Consider the following 20,120-nt stretch of genomic DNA (forward strand, 5'->3'; position numbering starts at 1 on the left):
CTGCTTTACTGCATAAAGACCATGAGCTGCAGTGCCAGAATCAACATGATCTTACGAACTCACTGGAGTGGACGTAACATTTTCAGGAGACGATGGTTAGGTGTGCAGGGGTTGGGTGAGAGAGCCTGCATAGCGTCTTCTGTAACTAATATTCTATATACGTYTGCATGTCAGTCGTTGTGGCTGAGAGAGCTGAGGGGGTTTCAGAGGATACGGCTCATGGTCCAATAATCATATATATTAGATATGTGATCCTATATTATCTCCATATAGGGAGCGGTTAACAAGGAGGGTTAAGGGAGGGTCGAAGAGGTTTGGTTTGTGTGGCGACGAGAATTATCTGCTCTTAACAGTCCTATGTGTTCCTTATGGGAAAAATGAGAATATACAGTGCCTAGTGAAAGTCTACACACCCTTTGCAGTTTTCACATTTTGCTGCCTTATTAAATGTAGAATGGGATTAAATTTGATTTGTATTCACACCTATCTGCACAACCTGCTCTACATTCTCAAAGTGAAAGAAAAATTATAGACATTTGTATTAATAAAAACATTTTATGAAGATGTCTTAATGTTGTGAAACGCTCTGTATTTTCAAGTACATACTAATATAAGGGTGAAACATCATTTATGTATGTATAACAGTACCAGTCAAAAGTTTGGACACACCTACTCATTAAAGGGTTTTTCTTTATTTTTATTATTTTCTACAGTGTAGAATAATACTGAGACATCAAAACTATGAAATAACACATACGGAATCGTGTAGTAACCCAAACCAGATGGGATGGCATATCGCTGCAGAATGCTGTGGTAGCCATGCTGGTTAAGTGTGCCCTGAATTCTAAATAAATCACAGTGTCACCAGCAAAGCACCCCCACACCATCACACCTCCTCCTCCATGCTTCACTGTGGGAACCACACATGCGGAGATCATCTGTTCATCTACTCTACGTCTCAGAAAGACACAGCGGTTGGAACCAAAAATCTCTAATTTGGACTCATCAGACCATAGGACAGATTTCCACCGGTCTAATGTCCATTGCTCGTTTTTCTTGGCCCAAGCAAGTCTCTTCTTCTTATTGGTGTCCTTTAGTAGTGGTTTCTTTGCAGCAATTCCAGCCTTAAGGCCTGATTCACACAGTCTGCTCTGAACAGTTGATGTTGAAATGTGTTTGTTACTTGAATTCTGTGAAGCATTTATTTGGGCTGCAATCTGAGATGCAGTTCATTGCAGATTTCTGAGTCTGGTAACTAATAAACTTATCCTCTGCAGCAGAGGTAACTCTGGGTCTTCCTTTCCTGTGGCGGTCCTCATGAGAGCCAGTTTCATCATAGTGCTTGATGGTGTTGGCGATTGCACTTGAAGAAACTTTCAAAGTTCTTGAAATTGTCCGGATTGACTGACCTTCTTGTCTTAAAGTAATGATGGATTGTCCTTTCTCTTTGCTTATTTAAGCTGTTCTTGCCATAATATGGACTTGGTATTTTACCAAATACGGCTATCTTCTGTATACCAACCCTACCTTGTCACAACACAACTGATTGGCTCAAACGCATTAAGGAAAGAAATTCCACAACTTAAACTTTTAACAAGGCACACCTGTTAAATGAAATTATTTCCAGGTGACTACCTCATGAAGCTGGTTGAGAGAATACCTAGCGTGTGCAAAGCTGTCATCATTCCTACTAATTAGCGATAATAGCCAGGGTCAACCAGGTCTCAGCATGAAGCTTTGTCTATCTCTGACGGTCATCTGYATAACATGAGCATCTGGATTTAGGGAGACACTTGAGTATTCCTGTGTCATTTGAGAGAGACAACAGGACCCTTAACAATGTGCGTACTGCTTTAATATTGAGACACTGATTTGGAACATGGGAAACATAATAAGCAGAAGACAAAGAGTTTTCATTCATTCATCCCTGTCGCACCGGCTGGTGCATATTGCAGAAACAAAGGCTCTGCACTTTTGTCTGGCCATATTTTCCAACGTGCCCCAGCTRTGCTGATGGTGCCTTGGGCCCACCCCAAAGACAAATAAAGAGTTTGATACGAGCTTGAACGTTTGAGTCAGGACAGCACAGGACGTGCCAAGTTCCTCAGTGTCCACATCACTAAGGGTCTATCGTGGTCCAAAGACATCAACACAGTCGTGAAGAGGGCACAACACCTCCTCCCCCTCAGGAGGCTGAAAAGAATTGGCATGGGCCCTCAGATCCTCAAAAAGTTCTACAGCTGCACCATTGCGAGCATCTTGACTAGCTGCATCACCGCTTGGTTTGGCAACTGCTTGGCACCCGGCCGCAAGGTGTTACAGAGGGAAGTGTGTATGGCCCAGTACATAACTGGGGCCGAGCTCCCTGCCATCCAGGACATCTATACCATGCGGTGTCAGAAGATGGCCCTAAAAACTGTCAAAGACTCCGGCCAGCCAAGTCATAGATTGTTCTCTCTGCTACCGCACGGCAAGATGTATCGATGCACCAAGTCTGGATCCAACTGGACCCTGAACAGCTTCTACCCCCAAGCCATAAGACTGCTAAATAGTTCAATAGTTAACCAAATAGCTACCCGGACTATCTGCATTGACCCTTTTTTGCCCTCACCTTTTTGACACATCACATACGCTGCTGCTACTGTTTATTATCTGTCACTGTATTCCTACTTACATGTACATATTWCATCAATTACCTTGTGCCCCTGCACATCGACTCGGTACTGGTACCCTTGTATATAGCCAAGTTATCGTATCTATTATTACCTGCTTGGCTTTTCTATTATTTCTCTATTTCCTTTCTCTCTGCATTGTTGGGAAGGACCTGTAAGTAAGCATTTCACTGTTAGTCCACACCTGRTGTTTACAAAGCACGTGACGAATARAATTTGATTTGGATTTAAACACAGATACAAAAATCWATTTTGTTCATTTCATGTTATTTGTCATGCACAGCTGACAACACAAATAATATMACATCCATCATAACACAGATAGAGTGCAAGCAATTTGTTCAACACATTATCGCAGGTAGTGTGGGCCTAGTCCATGGAGGCGGTGGGTAGCTCAGAACAGTGGTACAGGAGTCATTTCTTAGATCACAGACTGTGGAACCCAGAAKCCTGTGGTGTAGAGCTGAGACAGTGCTGCAGAAGTGAGATGTCAGAAGCTAGGGCTGTGGTGAGGAACCCTCAGGCCCCAGAGTAGGAACCCCAGCAAGATGAAGAAAGAGAGAGCCAGGAGGAGCAGTACCACCAGGACCCAGCGACAGTAAGACAGCCAGGAAGCTCGGGGATTCTGCTCTGACAGAACCACTAGCCTGGAGAAAAAGGAGCAGGTTCAAATCATGACCTCAGCAAATGTACATGCTATGGSCAGATTTATGTCTACCTCATCATTATCCCACAGTTGCATGTTTGTTTACAGGGCATCCCTGGCTGTGTCCCTATTGTCTTCAATGTACACACTTTCTAGCATGCCTAGATAAGGACAACCATCTGCTATATCAGAATACTAATATGACGTTGTAAGTAATCTTAGTACAATTTAAAAGCAACTTAATAACGTTAAGTCATCTTAATACTCACGGCTCTGAGGTGATGACTGATTCGGCCATAGAGAGCTCATTGGGCTCGGCTGTGCCAGCTATTGACCCCGTTGCTGACTCCACCCCTGACCCCTCGGCTTCGGCATCACACTCCAGGACAGCAGATCTCCGCCTGTGACGTAGCGTCATCTGCAGGGAACTGACACACACAGACACAGGCAGCCACAAAGCCCTGCATCAGCCACARCTGACCCTTGCTCAGGTCCTTACTCCAATCTCAGTGAGACAATGGTGAACCAGTTGATGAGGTAGGGGCTACCTGGTGTGAGGGGCTCTCTCGCTCTCGTCCTCCAGGCTCTGGGAGCTCTGTGTGGAGCTCTGTCTGATGAGGAGGGTGGAGTGGGGAGATGGGATTGCCAGGGGGGACATCATCTCAGAGGGCCTTTAAATGGAGGGAAACAGTTACATTTCCACTTCCATCATTTAGATCCACATTTACTTTGTGTTTTAGAAGACTAAAGTCCTCACAAGGTAACGGAATGTAATACACAAGAAACAATGCTGCCGTTGCAGAGGTCAACATAATTCTGATGCTGTCAACATAAGGCGCAGAACATTAACAATCCACAAGATCAGCAGACACCATGCACACGCAATGTGTTCTCTGCAGCAGTTATTAGTTATCAGCAGTTAGTCATCATGGGTTTATACTGCAGTCCGTGCACRTGTGTCTAAGCCTGTGTGGTGCTCATGCTTATGAAAGCCAAGGCTCGCCCCCACTTTGACTAGTGACTAGCATGGCCATCTAGCGACGACCGACTGTGCAGATGACGGTCATGACAGGGCAGGTTTTACTGTACCTGCTGGCTTGGTTCACACTGCCTACTTCTGGCCCCTGGCTGTCAGTGTCAGCACCGGCCCTGCAACCCTCCTGGAACTTGGTTTCTAGGTCGCTGAGCTAAGGAAGGGTAAAACGAGAGGGGGGGGGGGGGTGGAGATGAGAGGAGGAGATGGAAGAGGAGGGAGAAGGAGAGGACAGCACAGAATAAGAGTTGGTCACAGGGCGACAATGGGAGTAAGTCTTAGTGTCATTGTTTCTAACCTGGGACCCCGTTGGGATTAGTGTTACGCTGACTCTTCGCCGAGTGAGGGTCTAAGAAAGACGGGGAAAGAAGGAGAGAAAAATAAGTGAAACATTTGAAAAACTGATATTTTCGTTAATTTAACGGAGATATTTGAGGGCAGAAAATGAGAAGACAGAACAGAAAAAGACCTTGACGTGAAGTGTCTGTTACCTGTAGGGAGTCTCGTCTGACAAACCGATTCCTGACGTCTCCTTCCTCTGCATTGAGAGAAAGCCAACAGTCAGAACACAGCCTTTCCATGTGTGAACTATCTTGTTACACTGAACAGTTTGATGAAACTGTTCCCTATTATGATAATCATATGAGAATCAATACTTCAAATAATAGATTGATTCAGAAAAGAGTGCAGTGTGCTAAAATGTACTTTCACATGTCCACAACAAAGTAACCCCCAACCCCCCAATTAAATTATCTGTTGCCTGTATCATAGTTCCTCCGTGCCACAGAGGGGCAGCACTTGCCTGAGTCACTGTGATTCCTGCCCCGGCTGCGGTGGAGCCGCTTCCTGGTCTCCAGCAGCTCGGCGCTCTCCACAGCATGTCGACGCTTCAGGTGTTCCACATGAACCTCCATCATTTCCACAGAACAACAAACACGGGCTTCCTGACCCAGCAGAGACATTGATAAATCAACCAACCAACAAATCAATCAATCACTTAACCAATCAATCAATTCATTCAATTATTTGTATAACACTTTTATGCAACGTTTTTTTTCACAGAGCACTAACCAAAACCTGGATTTATACCCCAAAAGAGCAAGCCTAGGGAGCCAGACAGTGTCGCTGRCGTGATGACATCACTGCCTCACCTGGTGCACGACCCCCAGCATCTCAGCAGCAGCGATGATGTCACTCACGCCATCCAGCACTGTGTCTAGACTGGCCTCGATACAACTCAGGATCTCTGACCGCTCAGCGTCTACACACCTACCTCTCAGAGACTGGGAGAGAGGGAGGAAGGAGAGGAGTGAGGGAGGAGAGAAGAGAGGAGGGGAAGAGAGGATTAGAGGAGAATGAGAGAGGTAAGGTTTAAGCAGACGGTTATCAGACCATCAACTATTGTACAAGAGTCAAGCAGCCAGGTCAAACACGTGTGCACACATATATAGACGCGGGAAATAGGGGTGCTTAGGGTACTGCAGCACCCCCRGAAAAATCTGGGGGGAAAAAAGATTAATACAAATACATACAGTACCAATCAAAAGTTTGGACACACCTACTCATTCAAAAGTTTTTCTTTATTTTTTATTATTTTCTACATTGTAGAGTAATAGTGAAGATATCAAAACTATCAAATAACACATATGGAATCATGTAGTTATATTTGAAATTCTTCAAAGTAGGCATCATTTGCCTTGATGACAGCTTTGCACTCGCTTGACATTCTAACAGCTAGCTTCATGAGGTAGTCACCTGGAATGCATTTCAATTAACAGGTGCGCCTTGTTAAAAGTTCATTTGTGGAATTTCTTTCCTTCTTAATGCGTTTGAGCCAATCAGTTGTGTTGTGACAAGGTAGGGGGGGTATACAGAAGATGGTCTTTTACCAAATAGGGCTAAGTCCATATTATGGCAAAAACTGCTCAAATAAGCAAAGAGAAATGACAGTCCATTATTACTTTAAGACATGAAGGTCAATCAAATCTGGAAAATTTTAAGAACTTTGAAAGTTTCTTCAAGTGCAGTCGCAAAAACCATCAAGCGCTATGATGAAACTAGCTCTCATGAGGACCCCCACAGGAAAGGAAGCCCCAATGTTACCTCTGKTGCAGAGGATAAGTTCACTAGAGTTACCAGCCTCAGAAATTGCAGCTCAAATAAATGCTTCAGAGTTCAAGTAACAGACACATCTCAACAGCAATTGTTCAGAAGAGACTGCGTGAATCAGGCCTTAATGGTCYAATTGCTGCAAAGAAACCACTACTAAAGAACACCAATAATAAGAAGAGACTTGCTTGGGCCAAGAAACACGAGCAATAGACATTAGACAGGTGGAAATCTGTCCTATGGCCTGATGAGTTCAAATTTTAGATTTTTGGTTCTAACCGCTGTGTCTTTGTGAGACGCAGAGTAGGTGAACGGATGATCMCCGCATGTGTGGTTCCCACAGTGAAGCATGGAGGAGGAGGTGTGATGGCGTGGGGGTGCTTTGCTAGTGACAATGTCTGTGATTTATTTAGAATTCAAGGCACACTTAACCAGCATAGCTACCACAGCATTCTGCAGCGATACACCATCCCATCTGGTTGCGCTTAGTGGCCTATCATTTGTTTTTCAACAGGACAATGACCCAATACACCTCCAGGCTGTGTAAGGGCTATTTGACAAAGAAGGAGAGTGATGGAGTGCTGCATCAGATGACCTGGCCTCCACAATCACCTGACCTCAACCCAATTGAGATGGTTTGGGATGAGTTGGACCGCAGAGTGAAGGAAAAGCAGCCAACAAGTGCTCAGCACATGTGGAACTCCTTCAAGACTGTTGGAAAGGCATTCCAGGTGAAGCTGGTTGAGAGAATGCCAAGAGTGTGCAAAGCTGTCATCAAGGCAAAGGGTGGCTACTTTGAAGAATCTAAAATATTAAATATATTTTGATTTGTTTAACACTTTTTTTCGTTACTACATGATTCCATATGTGTTATTTCATAGTTTTGATGTCTTCACTATTATTCTACAATGTAGAAAATAGTCAAAATAAAGAAAAACCCTTGAATGAGTAGGTGTGTCCAAAATTTTGACTGGTTGTGTATATATTTTTAAGTCCTATACTAGCGGACCGATATAGACGTCTGTAGCGAGGGCCAACATTTTTTTCAGCATCTCAGCTTTGGCAAAAAAGGTAGTTGTATAATTAAGAACAGTATCTTGCAGCGTTCAATACAGTGGCAAGAAAAAGTATGTGAACCCTTTGGAAATACCTGGATTTCTGCATAAATTGGTCATAGAATTTGATCTGATCTTCATCTAGGTCACAACAATAGACAAACCCAGTCTGCTTAAAATAATAACACACAAACAACTATATGTTTTCATGTCTTTATTGAACACACCGTGTAAACATTCACACTGCAGGGTGGAAAAAGTATGTGAACCCTTGGATTTAATAACTGGTTGTCCCTCCTTTGGCAGCAATAACCTCAACCAAACGTTTTCTGTATTTGCGGACCAGACCTGCACAACGGTCAGGAGGAATTTTGGACCATTCCTCTTTACAAAACTGTTTCAGTTCAGCAATATTATTMGGATGTCAACTGCTCTCGAGMTCATGCCACAGCATCTCAATCGGGTTGAGGTCATGACTCTGACTGGGCCATTCCAGAAGGCGTATTTTCTTCTGTTGTTGATTTATTTCTGTGTTTCGGGTTGTTGTCCTGTTGCATCACCCAACTTCTGTTGAGCTTCAATTGGCAGACAGATAGCTTAACATTCTCCTGCAAAATGTCTTGATATACTTGGGAATTCATTTTTCCCATGATAGCAAGCTGTCCAGGCCATGAGGCAGCAAAAGCAGCCCCAAACCATACTTTACAGTTGGGATGAGGTTTTGATGTTGGTGTGCTGTGCCTTTTTTTCTCCACACATAGTGTTGTGTGTTCCTTCCAAACAACTCAACTGTAGTTTCATCTGTCCACAGAATATTTTGCCAGTAGCACTGTGGAACATACAGGTGCACTTTTGCAAACTTCAGACGTGCAGCAATGTTTTTTTTTGACAGCAGTGGCTTCTTCCGTGGTGTCCTCCCATGAACACCATGCTTGTTTAGTGTTTTACGTATCGTAGACTCGTCCACAGAGATGTTAGCATGTTCCAGAGATTCCTGCAAAGTCTTTAGCTGACACTTCTTAACCTTATTGAGCATTCTGCACTGTGCTCTTGCGGTCATCTTTGCAGGACGGCCACTCCTAGGGAGAGTAGCAACAGTGCTGAACTATCTCCATTTATAGACAATTTGTCTTACCACGGATTGATGAACATCAAGGCTTTTAGAAATAATTTTGTAACCCTTTCCAGCTTTATGCAAGTCAACCATTCTTAATCTTAGATCTTCTGGGAGATCTCTTTTGTTTGAGGCATGGTTCACATCAGGCAATGCTTCTTGTGAATAGCAAACTTCAATTTTGTGGGTGTTTTTTATAAGACAGCTCTAACCAACATCTCCAATCTCGTCTCATTGATTGGACTCCAGGGTAGCTGACTCCAATTAGCTTTTGGAGAAGTCATTAGCCTAGGTGTTCACATACTTTTTCTAACCTACACTATYAATGTTTAAATTATGTATTSAATATMTGTTTTTAAATACAATAATTTGTGTGTTATTAGTTTAAGCTCACTATGTTTGTCTATTGTTGTGACCTAGATGAAGGTCASATCAAATTTTATGACCAATTGATGCAGAAATCCAGGTAATTCCAAAGGGTTCACATACAATTCAAACTACAGTGGCAAGAAAAWGTAAGAGTTGTTGCCCTGTCCATTTCTCTGCAATCCTCCTTCTAATGGAATCCAGAAAGAACAAAACTTTGTCCTCAAACCATTTACATAAAAAGGTGCAAAGTTATGGGAAAACACCTAAAACACCAAATTAAATATTTTTCTTGATCAAATAACATGGAATACAACCACTTTTTGTACAGTATTAATTGACCATCTTTACAAACCACTTAATGTAAATGTACATTACTGTATTATACATAGGCTGGTCATCTAGTTTATACCTGTAGACTTTCCATCACCATGAAGAAGAACAATGGACAATACAGTAATTGAGTACATGGAGACATCAAGTGGTTTGTGATGATGTGGCTGAGTTGGTAAAGCATGGCGCTTGCAAAGTTAGGGTTGTGGGTTTGATCCCATGAGGGACCAATACGAAAAAGTCTGAAAATGTATGCGCTCACTACTGTAAATTGTGAGTTGGTGCAACAACTCCCAACCCCAAACTACTTTCCGTGGCTATGCTCACATACCTACCTGCAGAGTGTCTCTGGCACTCTCCAGTTCCAGGTTGAGGTTCTCCTGGGCCACGGTTCTGRCGTGTTCCTCAGCCTGCAGTCTCTGGGCCAGGGTGTACTGGTCACAACGGAACGCCAGAGCCAGCTGGGTAAATGCACTCTATAGGGGACAGAACAGTGTGTGTGGCGTGTATGTCACAAATAGTGCACTAATCACAAATAATTCTCACCTCTACCTCCTCTTCAGTCATCTCTGTACCACTAAGGGCAGGAAAGCATGGGAGAGAGATGGGATTGAGGAAATGGAAAGAAAGGGGGAAGATAATGGTGAGGTTGTGAATATCGAAAAAGTGTTAAAAGTGTGTCTGAGTATAAACTGACATGCGGAGGCCCAGTCTTTCCAGTATAGGAAGGTTCTCCCAGGAGGCAGCCAGCTGGTCCTCTGGACTGGGCTCTGAGGAGAAGAGAGGACAGGGTGTTCACAGCTTTGCTAGCATAGAACAACAGAGAGAGGAAATGGAAGAGCAGCCACGTCCTGTTYCTGGTAACAACGCAGCTCAGGCAGCCAATCGGATTCCTTACCTTGGTCAGACTCCGAGCTGTCCCCTAGTATGCCAGCATARTCACAGGGAGTGGCCTCCTTAGCAGGMGGCTGGGAGAGGGACAACACACAAATCAGTCAACAAGCTCTTGGCCAGGCTGTTAWTATTGATGAGAACAAGTTCTCAATAGACTTGCCTGGTTAAAGCCCCAATGCAGTCTTTGTAATGTTATTTTTAAATCATCACTGCATGTCTAATAGATCAKTGTGTGTGTTTATTTAATAAAAATAACTCCAAAATATATGWTWAATAATTTATTTCCCTGAGCCTCCATTGGCCCTTGAAATGCTCAGTCTGATCATGTGGGCGTTAGGAAATACATTTGAATATATTTACATACACAGCCCTGATTGGCTGATAGGATGTTCAAGAGCCCACTCCATTACCCACATGAACAGTTATTGGTCTAGTATAATCAGATCACATTGTGACTTCATGATGTGAGCCAAAAGTTCCATCTCACATAAACAGGCTGAAATTCCAGCCATTTTCTTCAAACAGCTCTTACACAAAGCGGGCATTATCATAATTTCCACAATTTCAGACTGTTATATCGAAGTCATAGCGTGGAAATATCATTAAACAAAACAGAAAATCTAGTTTTTAACGGCAATCCCCCTTTAAAGAATTATTAAATAACGAGAGAAGTTATCCTTCTTACCTGTGCACTCATGGTCCCAGTGTTGGGCAGAGTGGTATGGAGGGTGAGTACAGTACCAGCCCTACGGAAAAGACAACTTCCCACCTTCCTCACTGCTGAGAGTGAGTGAGAGAGAGAGAATCAAGTATATTAAGATGGCACACATCCCATTTTCAAGGAAAGGATCACCTGAACGGCTCACAAGTCCTCAACTGGCAGCTTCATTAAATTGTACCCGCAAAACACCAGTCTCAACGTCAACAGTGAAGAGGCGACTCCGGGATGCTGGTCTTCTAGGCAGAGTTGCACATCTCAGACTGGCCAATAAAAAGAAAAGATTAAGATGTGCAAAAGAACACAAACACTGGACAGAGAAACTCTGCCTTGAAGGCCAGCATCACTGAGTCGCCTCGTTAACGTGTGACATTGAGACTGGTGTTTTGCGGTACTATTTAATGAAGCTGCCAATTGAGGACTTGTGAGGCGTCTGTTTCTCAAACTAGACACTAATGTATTTGTCCTCTTGCTCAGTTGTGCACCAGGGCCTCCCACTCCCCTTTCTATTCTGGTTAGAGCCAGTTTGCACTGTTCTGTGAAGGGAGTGGAACACAGCGTTGTACAAGATCTTCAGTTTCTTGGCAATGTCTTGCACGGAATAGCTTTAATTTCTCAGAATGAGAATAGATTGACGAGTTTCAGAAGAAAGTTATTTTTTTCTAGCCATTTTGAGCCTGTAATCAAACCCACAAATACTGATGCTCCAGATACTCAACTAGTCTAAAGAAGGTACGTTTTATTGCTTCTTTAAATCAGAACAACAGTTTTCATCTGTGCTAACATAGTTGCAAAAGGGTTTTCTAATGATCAATTAGCATTTTAAAATTATAAACTTGGATTAGCTAACACAACGTGCCATTGGAACACAGGAGTGATGGTTGCTGATAATTGGCCTCTGTACACCTATGTAGATATTCCATTAAAAAAACCTGCCTTTTCCAACTACAATAGTCATTTACAACATTAACAATGTCTACACTGTATTTCTGATCAATTTGATGTTATTTTAAATGGACAATTTTTTAAATTTTCTTTCAAAAACAAGGACATTTCTAAGTGACCCCAACCTTTTGAACGGTATTGTATATTCACAGTATTATGAATGAATTGTGGTTTATTTGGTAGAATTTCGTAGTGTGACTGATTTGACTAATTGCATTAGTACTGTACAAAGTTAGAGGTGCGCTATTTGATAGATTCCCCCGCTCCCCCAGGCTTCCAGTAGGGAGACCTGAGGTCAACCTACCCCCGCCCCCCACCCCATCTRGTACTTCTGAGTGGGAGACCTTCCCAGGCAGTAGCCTGCCTAGRTCACAAACTAGAATCAGGGCGCCCACTCGGACAAGGTTAATTGACCCACAGTCCCACACGGTGACATGATATCTTGACGTGACATGCAAATGAGCGATAGAAAACCAATTACACAAATGTCACTATTCCTAAAAAAAAATTGTGCAGGCGTCCCGTGCCTCCCCCAGTAAGATGCCCACCTGGGCGGCTGCTGATGTCGCCTATACCTAAATCCYCCACTGCTCGTYTGGCAAAGTCAATATCCATGCTTTTAAACTAGGGTAGTTACAATATGATGGGACACCATTATTTTCTTACCAGTYTGGTGACAGGCCCATGGTGAGTGTCCAAGGATGTTTTATGTCTGTCAGGAGCTACTGAGCACAGACAAATGTAGGTCTGGTGATGCTGAGCACACTCCTTCCATCTCTCTCTCTTCTTTCTTGTTCTCTCTCCCTCCTCCTTGTTCACTTTTTCCTATCCTGGCTTTTTTAAAAGCTCCCCTGACAGCTGTTTGAATTCCCACCAGCTGAGTTCCCTCACACCAACGGGGAAGTATTCATGGTTTCCAAGAACTGGTGATAAAGACAGATTACAGATCAAGCTCAACCCCAAAACAACACACATACACAACTGGCATAAGCAGTTTCTCTGGACCCCCGCAAAGTCGGAGGAACGATCGCTGTCCATGGTGCTGAAATTGCGACATGTCTGCATGCCTATCTAATCGATGATAGGATTTCTGTGGCGCCAGGGCTTAGCCCTTGTTATGCTAATTGACACATGTTTATTGGTAGGCCTATTTGATCGTCATTTTCTCATGTTAAGCCTAACATTTCACGAAGCTATACACGGTCTCGCAATGCTGCCATTTTTAGACTGCTCGCTGGTGGCAATAATGGAATTACTTGTTCAGTAGGCCTAATTAAAATTGGAAATTCAAACATTGCAGATTGTAAAATAAARGTTCGACGCAATAGCATACTATGCAGCTATCAATTTTTAGAATACACAACTGTTCTCTATAGGCTACCTGAACCTGCATGACATGAGCCTTCCTCGCGCTCTCTCCCAGCTTGGACAGAAAGTTGGCCGTAAAACCAGTCTTAATGCGAAATAGTGCAGTCAGTTCACCCTCAAAACACTAGCTTACTAGGGATTGTTTCATTATTCAGTGTACCATCTATAGCTATATACCGTATTTAGCTGCTATTTAAAACACGTTTTATTATAATGTGACACATCAACAAAAAAAATGGTGTACTTGACTCAAACAAGGTTCAGTATGTCCACTGACTACCCTTCTATATTGCACACCCTTTAGTTTGTCCATTTTCATCTCACAAGATTTTACATAKATWTTTCAAAATGTAAAATTTCAATAGCTCCTTGGTCATGTGACCTAATGACCTTAAACAAGGTTCTAAAGGGTTGGCAATGTGTAGGCCCACTGAGTGGACATTCTGAACTTTGTTTGAAGTCACTAGGTCGCATGACCAATGAGCTATTGAAATTCAAATGTAAAAAAAAATGGTGCTTTGTTTATGCTCCCTAACTAATTCAACTAGGAATACAAAATGCTGCTCACATTTCCACATGRTTATTAGCTTCGGAAAGCAAATTAATGCCCAAATCGTGAAAATAAGACCTGTCCAATGTTGTGCGCAATTTTTCCAACATAATGACATTTATTTGGAGTCTGTGGCTAAAGTGGTTTGAAAGCTATTGAGGTTTGAAAGCGCGAATATCCGTTGAATATCCAACTTGAAACTGTCTTTACCTCGTTCCAACCCAGACAGTGTTTCCTGAGACATTATGCATTAAATGTCCCTTGCGCTGCACAAAATTTGAACTTCGTCTTGAATGATGCATGCCAAAATATAAGCAGTTCCGTGGTTGCCTAGCCAGCGAGCTCTGTAAACAGGCTATTGTACATGTTTTAAGTGTTTTTTCTTTGCTCTAGGGCAGGGGTGGGCAACTCCAGTCCTCGAGGGCCAGATTGGTGTCACACTTTATCTCCATCCCTAGCAAACACAGCTGATTAATCAAATTGCATTCTAAACTGAAGATCATGATTAGGTGATTATTGGAGTCAGGTGTGTTAGCTGAGGCTGATCAGGCCCTCGAGGACTGGAATTGCCCACCTCAGCTCTAGGGTTTGATCACTATACTATGTGATCCACTGCCAAAATGTGGTGGCTTTTCGTGTGCTTTTCAGCAGCCGTGGCATCACGGTGGGTGCTATACTGAACAAAAATATAAARGCAACATGTAAAGTGTTGGTCCCATTTTTCATGAGCTGAAATAAAAGGTCCCAGAAAATGTCCATATGCACAAAAAGCTTATTTCTCTCAAATGTTGTGCACAAATTTGCTTACATCTGTGTTACTGAGCATTTCTCCTTTGCCTAAGATAATCCATCCACCTGGACAGGTGTGGCATATCAAGAAGCTGATTAAACAGTTGAGGGAGTGTGCAATTTGCATGCTGACTGCAGAAATATCCAACAGAGCTGTTGCCAGAGGACCGAATGTTAATTTTTCTACCTTAAGCCGCATCCAACACTGTTTTAGAGAATTTGGCAGTACATCCAGCCGGCCTCACAACCGCAGCCCAGGWCCTCCACATCCTGCTTCTTAACCTGCAGGGTTGTCTGAAGAGACATGAGTTATGAAGTGTAACAATAAAATCTTTGAAATTGTTGAGTTTATATTTTTGTTCAGTATACATTCCTGGCAATGGAGGACCAGTACCAGACAAGCGGCTCCAATGGAGTGACTGACGATTCAAAAGAAACAGGTGTGGTGGGCTGTTGAAGAGCTCCGGGCCTGCTTTATTAGACTGTCGTTGTTTCTGCTTGGCGTTCCCATCGATGCCCCCGCCACTATAACTACACTACCTTTCCAGCCCAAACTTCATCCCAAACCGACTGAGAATTTCAGTCTCCATCATTTACATTTTTTGTTTGTTTTACTTTTTATGCGCTTTGATTCTTTGAAAAGCGCTATAAAATATTTTTTAAATGTAGCCTGTGTGTAGGCTATACCAGAGACGAGGGACTGTTTAAATTGCAACCACACAATTCAAACGCGGGTTCACCAGTATTAACGAAATCGCAAACAGCTTGTTTTGTTCAAGGCAAGCCCTCACGAACTGTTGTCTGCTAAAGATAATCTGTTTGTATCTGACAATTTATTGGATGTCCGGTATCCAGACAACCTGTCCCCAGTTTCCTATAGCCTACAGTTAAACTCTTTCCGTAACGTGTTGAGGCCGACAAGGAGGCTCAATTAAATATGTTACAGAACGGCTGTATTTGAAGCACAGCTCCCTTCCCCGTTTCCCTGATGTTACGACAATCAAGCTGTTTTTACCATCCCTGTAACTGTCGCTTCTGCGGAGATCGTTTTCTAAACTAAAAGAACTACATCAGAAACAGTAGGCTCTTTGCGTGATATCCGCTTTTGAACTCCAGAGTAAACTCCACTAATTGCACTGGCGCGGTCGTAGCCTTTTCCACGGCATTCACCGATAATCCCGCATACTTTGTCATATTCCTAAAGCCCATGAAACAGCCTTCAACCACATATGGAAACGTAAAATGTTTATTAATTATTTTTGGCGGGTTACTTTTAAAATGAGTCTAGATGTCATTTAAAAACAACATCCCCCTCCTTTGCTCACCCCTGGTTGTGATGTCAGAGCTCCATTGAAGCTGCAGTCAGGGTGGTCCGCAAGGATTTTTTTCTGGCTTTCACATGCCAAATCCGAATCAATTGGAATGCTTTTAGCCACTTGTATAGTGCTGAAAGGGTTGAATAGGTATAAACTACGGCTAATTTCACCAAGACGTTCAGCGGTAATGGTGGGGCTATAACCAAACATCCTTTTAGAGCTCCATGGAATGCCAGAGGTAGACAGGATGACAAGTCTTCACATTTCTTACTCCGATTCTGCTCTCCGGCTCCCGATGTATTACTCCGAGCAGAGGAAGAGGCAGATGTAATCTGATTAAGTGTCATGGCGGCTTTCTGTGCCCCACGGTGGAGAGGTGACAGCCAGGGCACGCAACAGGCAGGATCAGGGTGGTCAACAGGAGACTGCTTCTATTTATATAACACACACAGGTGCACTGTATAGCCGTACACATACTAAAAAATTAGTTTTGCTCTGACTACTGTGCCAGGGGTCATTTTTATCTGACCCTTGCTTAACATTGACACAACCCCACTAAACCACTCGGAAAATTATGCRCCTGACTAATTAAAATTGTCAGCCATGCTCACTTCAAACTCAATGAATATCACTTTTAACGGAGAACAAATACCAGCCTGCATTAGTTGTCAATTTTACCAAGTGGTGTACACTGCTAGCCCCATGCAAGTAAACCCAGGTTTGACAAGATGGGACAGCAAATGCCAGTGACCTCAAATTATGGTTAGAATTTTAGAGATTCGAAATAACAGGTTATGAGCATTAGGTAAAAGGTTGACTTGACCCAAACACACAACTTTTGACATTAGCTGCATCCCACCTAGACATGACCACTAACCCCTTCAGCTTCGTGCCATATACTGGCCACTCCCACTGTGTTCTGGTATTATCACAAGGTCCAGTAGAACTGGTGCAGACAGTATGTGTAAACTCTAAATCGGTACCTCGTCTTAATTTAGCCCAGTTTAGAAACTGTTAACAGATAACACCCTTGACATTTAAATATCAATGGTTATAATCTTCAGGTATTGTGCATTACTTCCAAAAACAGGTTAGTGAATATTTTAGGTTTTACGATCACATCTTTACGATCCCTTGCATAGGGGATAACCCAGCACCACACAAAGATATCTGGCACAACAAGAACACAAATGGAAGATATGTGATTTGTCCTTTTATTGGTAGTTAAAGCATTGCTCCTCTAGTAGAGGCGCTGGGGCTTTCCCATGGTGCTCTTGACGTAGAGGGCACGGACGTTCTGCCAGTTCTTCTTCAGTAGAGACACCAGGAAGTTAACCGCCAGGTGGATGTTGTACACCAGCTCTTCCTCAGACATCTTCACGTGACCCACTGCCACCGCCAGACACAGCACCTGGAATAGAGGACATTGTCACAAAGAGCCCAGACATGTTGGTCTCAGAAATCAGAGCAGCTTTGGATTAACAGACATGTAACAAAGTAGCCCATGACCAAGGCCCCTACCAACAGAGTTCCCAAAGTTGTCTACATATAACACACCTTCCAAGTCTGGATGCACACATCATGTACAATCTGAAATAGAACTACATATACTGTATCTGGCACCAAACTGAGCTGTACCTTCTTCATCTGGAACTTGATGGTGGACTTAACCTCATCAACCTTGACGTTGAGATTCTCGTTGTGGGTGAGGAGGGAGGGGAACTTGCCAGCCTTGTTGAGCCCAGGCCCCAGGATACGAGGGATCTGTTTGATCAGAGACTCAGAGGCCAGGAAGGCATCGTACTTCTTTGCTGATGGGGGAAGATGGAGATGGGAGTCAACAGAATTACCAAGAGAGACTAGAACACGAGACGTGGACCCAGTGCTTCAGGACAGAGAARCTAAACCCAATATAAATGTGGAAAAACATGTGCAAGACCTAGATGGATCATAAGATGAAAACTCGAAGCGACTCAAAGCACTACTCACCCAGCTTCTTCACCATTTTCTTGTTCTTGTTGAGCTTCTTGAGGGCCTCAATGTCCATGTGTGGCAGCTCTGCAGCCTTTGCCTCGTCACAATGCTGCTGGTCTCCCAGGATGCACACTGAGAACTTGGGCCTGGGGGTGGTCTTCAGTCTACAGGGGCGATTTATTAAAGTTCAAACATATGGCACACCAGTAACGCTCACACAAACCACATGGAGTCGTCACCATCTGGCCATGCTAGAATGGATGATTTCTAACTAGAGCAAACCCCTAAACCCACCTTTACAAACATAAATCCTTACACCACTAGCATATGCACCTTGTGATCAGTACAGACAAGTCACTTTCACCCTTTCCAACATGGCCATCCAGTGACTCTCCAAACTGGACCCGATCCAAACAGAGGGATGACTCATACCAGAGGAGAGCACTCTGGAGTCTTACCAGGACCACACCGACTGGTTTCTCTTCTTGACTCCACCAGCAACACCATTAACTAAAATGGTCGGCTCGAGGGGGGCACGAAGTCCCCCCCGTCTGCCTCCCCTCATGTTTTAAGACCCAGGGTAGGGGTCCGCCCGCTGGTTCCCTCTCCCTAGGGAGGGGTTCAGTCGGACTACCCAAACACTTCTGCACCGCCTGTCCCACACCAGTCCTGCTAGTGGAATTTAGTTTGTGTGAAAGGTCTGCTGTTAGTGTTTGAGAGATTGTACTTGACTGCATAAGTGTCTTGTGTGTGCATGAAAGGGACTGGGAATGAGCAAGTGAGTTTCAAATGTTCAGATCAAACGGGCCAAACCAGGCAAGTTCACACAGGACTAAGAGGGGCAGACCGGRAGAAGGATGGGTGATATGGGAAAGGTGCCGAACCTGACGGTGCCAGAGAAACGCTTGTCTTTCTGGGGATCGTAGTTCTTCAAGCTGATCTGGAGTTCTACAGATTCCGTGAACCTTTAGGACATGAAAGGATGTGGTAAACATCACAGGTCCAGGAACAAAGCATTCGAGATCATCAGTGTGAGAAATAACAAATATGCAGTATTATACCAAATTATTGGAAAGACCAATGTGCAATAACATGTCTTTAAAAGTCAAAACTTTGACCTAGAGAAATGTTCTTACTTGCGTGGCTTGGTCAGAGATCCCGCCTGGACCTCCTTGACCACCTCATAGAGCATATCCCTGGATACCTTGCTGTAATCAAACAAAATGTTTGTCAATAACAGTACCACATTAAATCAAATGTATTTATAAAGCCCTTCGTACATCAGCTGATATCTCAAAGTACTSTACAGAAACCAKGCCTAACACCCCAAACAGCAAGCAATGCAGGTGTAGAAGCACATTAGACATATCTTTATGAATTCATGAACGTGCATCCTGTCCCACATTCTGCTTGCGGACTTAACTGACTTGAAGCCATAGCAAGTTCTCGCCAGCAATTGACATTACAAACTGGTAACGAGTCAACTTATAAATAGCCAGTAAAAAATTGACAATTCACAAAACTATTGCAATATCAACAATTACCAGTCATGTCCGGCACTATTTTGCTCAGTTCGGAACAAAAATGATTACGATTTAATGCTAGATGGATGTGGATGCGAGTCTAGATCACATTCTAGCGTTAGCATGTAAGCTAGTAGCACTGCGGTAGAAGTGGAGAATTCACCAAATCCTCGTAAATATGAGGTTGAAAGTGAACCCAGTTACACGGCAGAGCTATAGAAAGTATTTAACTGACGATAATATAACATCTGACTTCTTGTTATTKTTTATTTGCAGTCATTTTCGCTCACCTCATTTTGACGGTATTGCTCGCACGCGACAGAGCACTGAAAAGAAGGAAGAAGAGCAGTCCGTCGCAGTTTATAGGCGTAGTTCGGTGACGTATTTCAGCGCTGCCGCTCTGGCCATATTTGTAGTTTTTCCCCTGTGAATAATCTCTAGTCTATTTTCTGGATTGAATATGTGGATTTAGACATTTATATCACTGGCATTGGTAATACCAATATGCTAGCGTAAGCATGTGAAAACTTCATACAAAAGCCCTATAAATAGTATTGGTTCTTGCAGTCTCAAAGACCAAAATGAACAAATCAAAGTCCTCAGGCATGATGTGGCATTGGAGGTACAGTAAGACATTTTATTTATTTATTTTTTATTTAACCTTTATTTAACTAGGCAAGTCAGTTAAGAACAAATTCTTATTTACAATGACGGC

General features: G+C 43.2%; 2 protein-coding genes and 2 long non-coding RNA genes across 4 annotated transcripts; all 4 read right to left on the reverse strand.

The window, feature by feature from the left end:
- Positions 1-738: 738 nt before the first annotated feature.
- On the reverse strand, positions 739-4,932 carry LOC111962467 (uncharacterized). Its single transcript, XM_023985614.2, has 6 exons — positions 4,843-4,932; positions 4,650-4,700; positions 4,408-4,505; positions 3,867-3,989; positions 3,588-3,746; positions 739-3,319 (listed from the first exon to the last, which is right to left on the reverse strand). The coding sequence occupies exons 1-6, from the start codon at positions 4,930-4,932 to the stop codon at positions 3,163-3,165; spliced, it is 678 nt and encodes a 225-aa protein (XP_023841382.1). The 3' UTR covers positions 739-3,162.
- A 227-nt stretch (positions 4,933-5,159) lies between these two features.
- Positions 5,160-9,938, reverse strand: LOC111963343 (uncharacterized). The gene is made up of 3 exons (XR_002877249.2): positions 9,664-9,938; positions 5,503-5,634; positions 5,160-5,295 (listed from the first exon to the last, which is right to left on the reverse strand). It is a non-coding gene; the product is annotated as an uncharacterized lncRNA (long non-coding RNA).
- Positions 9,939-10,025: 87 nt separating this feature from the next.
- On the reverse strand, positions 10,026-12,804 carry LOC139028354 (uncharacterized). The gene is made up of 4 exons (XR_011480544.1): positions 12,552-12,804; positions 10,908-11,002; positions 10,227-10,296; positions 10,026-10,098 (listed from the first exon to the last, which is right to left on the reverse strand). It is a non-coding gene; the product is annotated as an uncharacterized lncRNA (long non-coding RNA).
- A 4,304-nt stretch (positions 12,805-17,108) lies between these two features.
- LOC111963245 (large ribosomal subunit protein uL1) lies at positions 17,109-19,782 on the reverse strand. The gene is made up of 6 exons (XM_023986559.2): positions 19,696-19,782; positions 19,019-19,090; positions 18,767-18,847; positions 17,898-18,046; positions 17,547-17,719; positions 17,109-17,319 (listed from the first exon to the last, which is right to left on the reverse strand). The coding sequence occupies exons 1-6, from the start codon at positions 19,698-19,700 to the stop codon at positions 17,149-17,151; spliced, it is 651 nt and encodes a 216-aa protein (XP_023842327.1). The 5' UTR covers positions 19,701-19,782; the 3' UTR covers positions 17,109-17,148.
- Between the last annotated feature and the right edge of the window lie 338 nt (positions 19,783-20,120).

The sequence above is a fragment of the Salvelinus sp. IW2-2015 genome, linkage group LG1, assembly GCF_002910315.2.
Source record: "Salvelinus sp. IW2-2015 linkage group LG1, ASM291031v2, whole genome shotgun sequence".
Taxonomy (NCBI): domain Eukaryota; kingdom Metazoa; phylum Chordata; class Actinopteri; order Salmoniformes; family Salmonidae; genus Salvelinus; species Salvelinus sp. IW2-2015.

Bases quoted from the DNA above. Each gene is read 5' to 3' on its own strand.
- LOC111962467 (XM_023985614.2), bottom strand. From the start codon at position 4,932: ATGGAAAGGCTGTGTTCTGACTGTTGGCTTTCTCTCAATGCAGAGGAA. The intron at 4,506-4,649 runs GTTAGAAACAAT...ACCCTTCCTTAG, and splicing joins TAATCCCAACGGGGTCCCAG to CTCAGCGACCTAGAAACCAA. The intron at 3,320-3,587 runs GTGAGTATTAAG...CTTTTTCTCCAG, and splicing joins TCAGTCATCACCTCAGAGCC to GCTAGTGGTTCTGTCAGAGC.
- LOC111963245 (XM_023986559.2), bottom strand. The intron at 18,848-19,018 runs GTAAGAACATTT...CATGTCCTAAAG, and splicing joins TCTCTGACCAAGCCACGCAA to GTTCACGGAATCTGTAGAAC. The intron at 18,047-18,766 runs GTTCGGCACCTT...TCGCCCCTGTAG, and splicing joins CGTTTCTCTGGCACCGTCAG to ACTGAAGACCACCCCCAGGC.